The sequence below is a fragment of the Terrapene carolina genome, unplaced genomic scaffold (genome assembly GCF_002925995.2).
Source record: "Terrapene carolina triunguis isolate 2854851 unplaced genomic scaffold, T_m_triunguis-2.0 Scaffold189, whole genome shotgun sequence".
Lineage (NCBI taxonomy): Eukaryota > Metazoa > Chordata > Testudines > Emydidae > Terrapene > Terrapene triunguis.
This window is the reverse complement of record NW_020664540.1, coordinates 18,710,241-18,719,921: the sequence shown is the minus strand read 5'-3', so window position 1 is coordinate 18,719,921 and position 9,681 is coordinate 18,710,241. Positions and strand designations below refer to the sequence as shown.

Sequence of the window (9,681 nt, the reverse complement as noted above, 5' to 3'; positions counted from 1 at the left end):
TGCACTGTGTATGTGTCCTGATGCTGGACCTGCCCCCGCCTCTGTACTCTGCTAAAGGTGACTGTCCTGTCCAATTACCAATCCCCTTCCCCCCCTCCAGACAGACTCTCCCTCAAAAGAACCTGACTGAAACAGTAACGAACAGAAACATATTTTTTATTAACAACCAGACAGGAAACTGGGGGGTGAAAGTTGGACGGGGGCTTGGGTGAGGCGGGCAGGAAAGGACTTTTCAAATTTTGGGGAATGACAGCCTTCTGGTGCTTGAGCAGTCTGCAGGGGTGGAGTGAGAGTTTTCACGGACTCTGCCACCCCTCCTTCTTTGGACTTTGGGAGAGGGGGGTATGGGACTTGGTGGCGGGGGACTGCGGTTCCCGATAGACTGCAGCGGGGCTCTGTCCTCCTGCCTCCGTTCCTGCAGAACATCAACAAGGCGCCGGAGCGTGTCCGTTTGCTCCCTCAGAAGTCCAAGCAGCGTTTGAGTCGCCTGCTGGTCTTCCTGCCCGCCACCTCTCCTCACGTTCCATGTGTGTCCAGTGCATTTGTGACAAATTCTCCCTCCACTGGTTCTGCTGTGCTGCCTGGGCTCAGGAGCAGCCCATTAGTTCTGAGAACATGTCCTCTCGCGTCTTCTTCTTTCTCCGCCTAATGTGCGCTAGCCTCTGGGAGTGTGATGCCAAGCTGGGTTGGGAGACAGTTGCAGATGTGGCTGTGGGAATGAGGAAAAGGCAGTGAATTCCTCCGAAAGATAAATGTGGTTGTGAATCAAGAACATAGTTTTTCTCTGTGAACAAGACCATGAACCACACCTATCACATGCGCACTCAGGACAAGGTCGAATTTTCGAACCTCGCCTTCAGTGCCTGGGCTTTTGCACTGCCGATCTGGGAAGCGGGGCAGGACACGGTACTCTCTGTAGCAGGCAAACATGGTAAGCCGTAGACTTGTGGCTGCTTAAAACTGTAGGAGTACCACTGGCCTCCTTTCACATTGAAAGCACTGCCAGTCTGTGCTGCCAGCAATCGGCCAAGCAGGAACTCTGGCCCTGTCCCACCCCCTCGCGGATGAGCCAGGGAAAGATCCCTGTATGCTGCCCCTCTCCCGCCCCCACCGCGTGGCTGTAAACCAGCGGTCACAGTTCTGTAAAGGAACTTGTTGCAAGCAGTCCCAATACTAACAGTCCCCTACCTAATTCAAAGCAGGTCATCATGAGCGACATAACTCTCATGAGGATCCCGGACACCGAGATCCAACGGATGCTTCGAGAAAGCCTGCAGAGACCGGGGCCCTTTGCCGCCATGCTATGCAAGGCAATGATACCGGAGTACCTGCTTGTCTCCTGGCGCGGGAACGTCTCCTACTTCGGAGGACCAAGTAAAGCCGCTCTCCCCAGGAACCTGATGAACAGGCTATCCCATTACCTGCAGCAGAGCTTTGTGGAGATGTCCGTGGAGGACTACTGCTCTATCCCCGGACATATAGACAGGATTCTAATATAGCTGCAGTAGCAGGCACTAAAGAGTGGAGCAGCTTGGGCAGCACAATCATGCACAACCGGACACTGTTTGATTTTTTTTTAAATAGTTGTTACTGATTACTTAAGCGCCCAGGGGGAAGAAATCATGATTCACAGATTGTTCTTAGTATTAATATTCAAGTTTTGTAAAAAATAAAGGTTAATATGTTTAAAGCACTTACCGCTTGATCCTTCGCCTGAATCTGTGTCCAGGTTACATGCTGGGGAGGGTTGGTAGGGGATCTCTGTAAGGGTGATGAAGAGCTCCTGGCTGTCGGGGAAATCAGCGGTGCCAGCGCTGTCGACTGCCTCGTCCTCCTCATCTCCTTCCTCATCTTCCCCGTACGCTAACATGTCCGAGGAACCGGCCGTGGACAATATCCCATCCTCAGAGTCCACGGTCAGTGGTGGGGTAGTGGTGGCGGCCGCAGCAAGGATGGAATGCAGTGCCTCGTAGAAACGGGATCTGTGGGGCTGGGATCCGGAGCGTCCGTTTGCCTCTTTGGTCTTCTGGTAGCCTTGTCTCAGCTCCTTGATTTTCACGCGGCACTGCGTTGCATCCCGGCTGTAGCCTCTCTCTGCCATGGCTTTGGAGATCTTCTCGTAGATCTTAGCATTCCTTCTTTTGGAGCGCAGCTCTGAAAGCACGGACTCATCGCTCCACACTGCGATGAGATCCAAGACTTCCCGATCAGTCCATGCTGGGGCCCTCTTTCTATTAGATTGCACGGCCATCTCTGCTGGAGAGCTCTGCATCGTTGCCACTGCTGCTGAGCTCACCTCGATGTCCAAACAGGAACTGAGATTCAAACTGCCCAGACAGGAAAAGGAATTCAAATTTTCCCGGGGCTTTTCCTGTGTGGCTGGTCAGAGCATCCAAGCTCAGACTGCTGTCCAGAGCGTCAACAGTGTGGTGCACTGTGGGATAGCTCCCGGAGCTATTACCGTCGATTTCCATCCACACCTAGCCTAATTCGATATGGCCATGTCGAATTTAGCGCTACTCCTCTCGTTGGGGAGGATTACAGAAATCGATTTAAAGAGAGCTTTATGTCGAACTAAATGGCTTCCTGGTGTGGACGGGTGCAGGGTTAATTCGATATAACGGCGCTAAAGTCGACATAAAAGCCTAGTGTAGACCAGGCCTTAGACTCCAGAACCCTAACACACAAGAATCAAAATCAGAGCAAGACAAAGCAGGTTGCTCCCCAAGGCAGAGAAGCACAACTTAATCCACTTTGCTCTAGGCTGACTCTTCACAGACTGACTGCTGAAAATCCAGGTCACACGCTTCCGTACAGAACCCCCAAGCCTGCAAGCAAAACCAGAAAACCCTTATACTTCAAGTGACAGCTTGAATTTTTAACACAGTATTCAATGCCCTACTGTATCATTATGCACAGACAACCTTAATTCTGCCACTTCCTAACTTTCCTGTACTTGACCTTGCAACCTTAACATTCTTTTATTGTAACACGTGTATGGTATCTACAGTATCTCTACAAAACACCCTGTAGTTCATGCACACCTTTATGTACTTCATGGTACATGTTAATATGTGGTATAAATGTAGGTGGCAGTCATGCTACCTCATTCAGTCAACTCCCTTCTCTTGTAGGCTTTGGGCCACAGGGCTTACATTTACATAATACTTTTCTTGGCTATGTAACTAATTGTTGTCTTTTTTTTAAAGAGAGCGGAAGAATGCAGGAGAAAAGTATGCCAGCCAGTAATACAGGGATAATGAGAGCCACTCACTTGCTGCAGTTACCGCAAGAAATGCTGACTGAGATAATCATGTACCTTCCTCCTGCGGAAAAATCCAAAGTCCGTGCTACGTGCAGTCTCTTCAAGGATCTGGTTGATCAGCCTGTTGTGTGGCGAAAGAGTACCATTGTCCTCCGACGCATAAGCGCTTTCAATGCCGAGTTCTGGGACGTGCTTCGGAAAAGAAAGATCACTTCTGTAGAAGTGAAAGAAATTGGGCTTAAGCAATGGCAAAAGCTGCTGAGGTTCATGCCTGGTCTGCTAGATGTAACTGTGGATTCCCTCTGGAGCGAGGAAATCCTGCAAGGGTTACAGCTGCTCACAGATCTACAGAAACTTCACTTGAAAACATGCTCTAGGTTGTCTGAGAGAAGTGTAATCCGGGAAGTTGTGCACTTTCAACACCTTACCCACTTGTTGTTGTGCGGCATAACCTTCTTAAGTGGCAGTGAATTGATCAGAATTGCTTGCTTACAAAACCTACATACGCTCTCATTGCATACTGTGCAAAAGGCTCTTCCTGAGAAAGCACTAGAGTATGTTTTATTCCATTTACCAAAACTCAGAGAACTGTCACTTTCTTATATCCTGAGTAAGGAGCATTTTTTGTTATGCCTCAGTTTGCCAGATAGACATCCCATCCCTTACTCATCAGAAGGTGAGTGTTGTTTCTATAGGCTATATTTATATACACTATATTCAGAATTATGGCACCAGTCCTGCCAGCTCTGATGCACGTGTTTAACTTTGCTACCACGAGAAATCAATAGGACAACTCAGGGTGAAACAAGTATGTGCATTAGAACTGGCAGGATTGGGGCCTAAGTGTCCATTGTTGCTCAAAGGATTACATGCTGGGTATATCAGAGTGTGTTGGTAGTGAAGATTTATTCTTAACTATATCCCCTTGCTTTAGTGGACTAGGTTCAGATTTCCATTGCATTACTGTTTTGATATGTCATAAACATGTTTCCTAAAGCTTGTGGAGTATTTTAAACTGAATATATAAATAGCTAAAAGGAGGATATAGTTCTTGGCCAAGACTTTCAAAAGTGATTTGATTTTAAGTGTGTCTGTTTTCCAATGTCCAAATGGAGACACCTTTAATGGGTCCTGATTTTCCGAAAGAGCTGAGCACTTGCCCTCAAAATCAGGGACCATTAAAAGTGACCCCCAAAAAATTACCCTGCCCACCTTGTCTCTCCCAAATCACTAGTAATTTTTTTTAAATCTTGATGCACACATTTAAGTATTGTAGCATTTTTATAATATACTTCAGTTTTACACTTAAACCAGAGATTCAACCTCTTTGTTTTGTATGAAAAATCCTGTGTATCTTAACCAACCTTACAGCACATATTCGGAGAGCACAGAGAAAGTTCTCTGGGGATCGTCAGCTGAATTTGTTCCTTAGTTTAGGAATTTTAAAATAATTTTAGATGGACCCTTTATGAAATTTCCATATCTGACCTTTTTTCAGACCCCTTCTACTAGCCAATGATTGGTTTGTTTATTGTTCAAACTTTCTAGATAACTCATTGTCCGATACCTTCCAGTTTGGTTAATAATTTGGCTTAACTGCAACCTAATTTCTTCAAAGTGTGGGGATTCCCCCGCCCCCCGTCTTTCCTGTTATATTCACTATGTGCTACCATAAGTATGAACCTAATGTAAAGACTTATACATAACTTGTGCTTTAATATTGGAAAACAAATATCTCTGGGATGTCAAATAAGTACTTCCCCCCACCTTTTCAATCATCCACTATGTTTAGAGTCGCCTCCTGTTCCAAAACTTCAGCTTCACACTCTGGCCTTGAGGCAAACTGGTTATAACCTTCTTTCAGAGCGTTTCCTGGATCAGCTCTCCACCATCCACACTCTGACTGTTTGTTACATCAAGGACTTTTTGTTACACTCAGTGGATGCCTTTGGACAAGTGCTGAAGAACCTACCAAACTTGACAGAATTAAATCTTCTATGTAAGTTGTTTTTAAGGTTGACGTGTTTGTGGGCTTTGTTCTGTGCAGGCTTAGGAAGGTTTGTGGTAGTTTCATCTTCTGTTAAATGGTGACTGGCAAGACAGCAGAGAGCTTATTTTTATGGATGTTTCTATTGGCTGATATATCTTAATATTGTCTCTGAAAAAATCAGTTCCCCAATTCAGAATCTGATTGGCTTGACTGTGTTCATTCAAACCCGACTGAAAAATCGGTCTAGATATCTACTATTTAATGAAGCTGCTGCCTTGTGGCTCTTAAAGGTGCCACAGGACCCTCTGTTGCTTTTTAATGTCCTCCTTGTTTCCTTCCCAGTCCAGTTTCCAGATCCCCACTACTGCTTATCTACACTTGGGATTTGTCCCCATTTCAGCCATGGAACCAGCCACTGATGCAGCTGCACCTGTGATAACCCCTATGAAGTCCTAATCCTCTCTATAAGGGCTGGCCTATACTGAAAACTCAGGGGTGTGAAAAATCCATACCCCTGAGAGATGTAGCTATGCCAACCTAACCCTGGTGTAGACAGCACTAGGTCAATGGGAGGAATTCTTCCATGGACCTAACTACTGACTCGGGGAGGTGGGTTAACTACAGCGATGGAAGAATCCCTCCTGCCACTATAGTTAGTGTCTACACTGAAGTGCTACAGCTGCACAGTTGTGCTGCTGTAGCCATAGGCGCCGGCTTCCTCTGGGCCCCAGGGGTGCTCAACCCCTCCGCCCCCAGCCCCACCTCCACCCGCCCCCTTCTCCCAAGCCCCCACCTCCACCCCGCCTCTTCCCGCCCCCGCTCTGTCCCAGGGCTGGAACACCCACAGAGTCGGCGCCTATGGTTGTAGCATATGAAGTTTAGACAAGTCCTAAGTCACAGGACTGGAAGTTTTTATTTTTATTAGGGGAGCAAAAGATACTATGTTATTAAGCTAAGTACTTGAAAATGCAGGTTTTGAAAATGTAGTCTTCCTAGAGAGCCTTTGTGGTTAAGGCACTAGATGGTACTCAGGAGATCCAAATTCAGCTCCTGGCTCTGCCATGGATTTCCTCTGTGACCTTGGGAAAGTCACTTACTCTCCCCAGTCTTTACTTCCACCTCTATGAAATGGGGATGGTGATACTTCCGTTGTCTGTCTTGTCTATTTAGATTGTAAGCTGTTTGGGCAGGGACAGTATGTCACTAAGGCTATATCTACACTACAGCCGGGATCGACGCTCTGAGATCGATCCACCAGCGGTCGATTTAGCAGGTCTAGTGAAGACCCGCCAAATCGACAGCAGATCGTTCTCCAGTTGACCTCTGAACTCTACCCCCGACGAGAAGAATAAGGTAAGTCGACGGGAGAGGTTCTCCCGTCGACCCCCTGCAGTGTAGACCCCGCGGTAACTCCATCTAAGGTATGTCGACTCCAGCTACATTATTCATGTAGCTGGAGTTGCATAGCATAAGTCGACTTACCGTGTAGACATAGTCTATATGTGTGTACTGCACCTAGCACGATGGAGCCATGATTTCAGTTGGGCCTCTAGGTGCTAATGTAACACAAACATTGGTTTTATTTGTATCTTTCATGCTTTTGCACTGTCTCATTCTTGCTGATTAGTGGATGAAAAACAGAACTTTGGTATCTATTAAAAAAAGTAAAGATAAAGTTTACTTTAAAAAAAAACAAAAAAACCCTGATACTTACTTTGAAAAATATTGTCAAGAAAAGAGTCATAAATGTCATATTTTGTCCTCTCTGTCTGCTTTTAAAGGGATCTCCAATTTGGATATGTTTGTTGATAACATTCCTTCCAGCCTTGTTAAACTAAGTGTGATTGGAACCAAGCTCTCAAACTCTGCTCTCAGCTGTTTGTCTGACAAATCCTGGAAGCTAAGAGAAATGGATCTAACCCTCTCATATGGATTTGATGAAAAGACTCTGAAACAATTTCCCCACCTCTTTCCACTGCTGACTAGACTCTGCCTTAGGTATGACCAAACAATGTGCTACCGATGTTGAAGAATGAAAGAAACTTACTACATTAGGACTTGTATGTTAAAAGCTGCACTGGTTTAACTAAAAGTGTGAGGTTTTTAAACCAATTTTTAGATAAACTGGTGCACGTCTGTGTGTAGACATGGCTGTAGTTAACACCCCTTTAAAGCTAAATAAAGAGGCAGCACAAAACGATTAAGAAGGTGGGGGTTCTTTATTTACCCTGTTTTGTGTCTCCTGGGAGTTCCAGTTAATGGAAGTGAAATAACTAAATCGGTTGTAATTCACACCTCTGGCTATTTCAGTTCAAGTCTGTTTGTGAATAAATGCCCTATTTTGAAATAATTCAGTAAAAAAGAAATCAAGTTATTCAGAAATAAGAGTTATTCAGAAATAAGAGTATCAATACACAGGCTTGAACTGCAATAATTACAGATGTGAAATGTAGCCGCAATCAGTATTTTGGTTCCATTTACCATGTGAACAAGCCCTTGCTTCCAGACCATCAGATTCAGCCCAGTTTATTCAGGGGAGAGGAAAGGAAGGGCAGGGGAGATATCTCCCTTACCATGCTGGTAAAGCTAATAGGCAATTGGGTAGTCAGTAGCAGGAGCAAGTGTTTCTGCTCTCACAAGTGCTGAAGAATTGTGGGCATGGGAAACTTGCCCTCATTTCCTTATCCTCTGAATATACAGGTAGACATGAGCAGGAGATGAGTTGACCTTGTTGACCCCCACATGAGATGGCTAGTGAGCTCGTTAGTTGACTCCCAAAGAGCATAGAAGGATGCCAGACTTGAAGACATGGTGATGGTTGTACAATGCCAGCACTTGCAACTGTGCAATGACGCTGGGTAGCCAAAAACTGAAGAACCCAGCAGGGAAGTGAGGAGCTGTACTAAGGGCAGAGCCATAGTCTCTGGCAGGAGACTAGTACATCTGGTCCCTCAATATTCCTTCCCCCCAAGGAAGTCTTTTTAACTCACTAGTTTCCAAATAGTGACATCCTGGCCTGGTAGGCTGCCATTTTCACTCCTCCATCCGAGGCAGGCAGGGAGTTTTTCCTTTCTCCCAAGTTGGGGGGCCTGGTAGCTCATCTAGCAATTGGGGAGGATCTGATCTTTGAGTAGCAGTGAGCTGGCCAAAATGCCCTGATCGTGCTCTGGAGAAGAGATATAATTCCCTTTGCCCATCCGTACTCCATAGGGCAGTCCTCTGGGATAAAAAGTTCTTTACAATTAGGCCTGGTCTACACTAACCCCCCAAGTCGAAGTAAGGTACGCAACTTCAGCTACGTGAATAACGTAGCTGAAGTCGACATACCTTACTTCGAACTTATCGTGGTTCAGACGCGGTCCACACGCGGCAGGCAGGCTCCCCCGTCGACTCCGTGGTACTCCTCTCGTTGAGCTGGAGTACCGCAGTCGACGGCAAGCACTTCCTGGTTTGATTTATCGCGTCCAGACCAGACGCGATAAATCGAACCAGGAAGTTCAATTTCCAGCCGCCGAACTAGCGGCTAAGTATAGACCAGCCCTTAGTTACATTACTAATCCTTTGTCCCTGGCAATGCTCATTGCTGGCATGCTTGTGCATTGACAGGGATGTGGAAGAGACCTGTTAGGCCACCCAGACCACCTCTAATCTCTCTGATTCTATGAACACACATCTCTGCCATCACTAGTGGGAGATTCTGGATCTTTAAGTCGCCAATATAGAAACTGTTCTTTTGCTCTGTATTTCAGATGTCTCTCTGTTTGTAACTCCCTCTGAAACCCTAAGTACAATCTGTTTTTCATCCCCAGTGGTTTTGTTTTGACTGACAATATCTTGTTGAGCTTGGCTAAAATGGAGAGTTTGCGAGAACTTGATGTTACGGGTGGCACAAATCTGACAAAAGAAGCAATCCAGAATTTTCGCATCACAACGGACTGCAGGGTACATCTCCTTGTAGAGCGGCATTCAGTGTCTTCTAAATGTGACTGCTTATGGAGCACGTAGTACACTGCCTTTCTTTTAACCCACCACTGTTTACAGAGCTTTGATTGCGAAATGTACTGCTATCAGGAAACCAAGAACGTTCTGTAACGTTCTGCTGAAATTCCATGTGAGGAAGAGAGGTAGTGGAAACAAACCTTCAACATTCTCAATAACTGTATAGCTCTTCACTACAGCCAATGGCTTATGAATATGAAAAACAGAAATGTCTTCTTTGAGCCTGTAACACTGACAAGCCAGAAGTGTAAACAAATACTGGCATTCTATATTAAAATTTCTGAGCAAGTTTCCAATGGCCATTTGATAAAACTCTGCACTTCTATTATATGATGTTTGACTACATGTAAACGATATTCTTGTTTTACTCTGTTGTCATTTCTGCCTGGTAAATTTTACTGACATTCTTAGCCAGCAGCTCAGGCGT

At 45.6% G+C, this 9,681-nt stretch overlaps 1 protein-coding gene across 1 annotated transcript; it reads left to right on the top strand.

The window, feature by feature from the left end:
- The first annotated feature begins 2,944 nt into the window (after window positions 1-2,944).
- Window positions 2,945-9,468, top strand: LOC112117136. The gene is made up of 4 exons (XM_024215015.1): window positions 2,945-3,941; window positions 5,130-5,264; window positions 7,037-7,253; window positions 9,065-9,468. The coding sequence occupies exons 1-4, from the start codon at window positions 3,065-3,067 to the stop codon at window positions 9,258-9,260; spliced, it is 1,425 nt and encodes a 474-aa protein (XP_024070783.1). The 5' UTR covers window positions 2,945-3,064; the 3' UTR covers window positions 9,261-9,468.
- The last annotated feature ends 213 nt before the right edge of the window (window positions 9,469-9,681 follow it).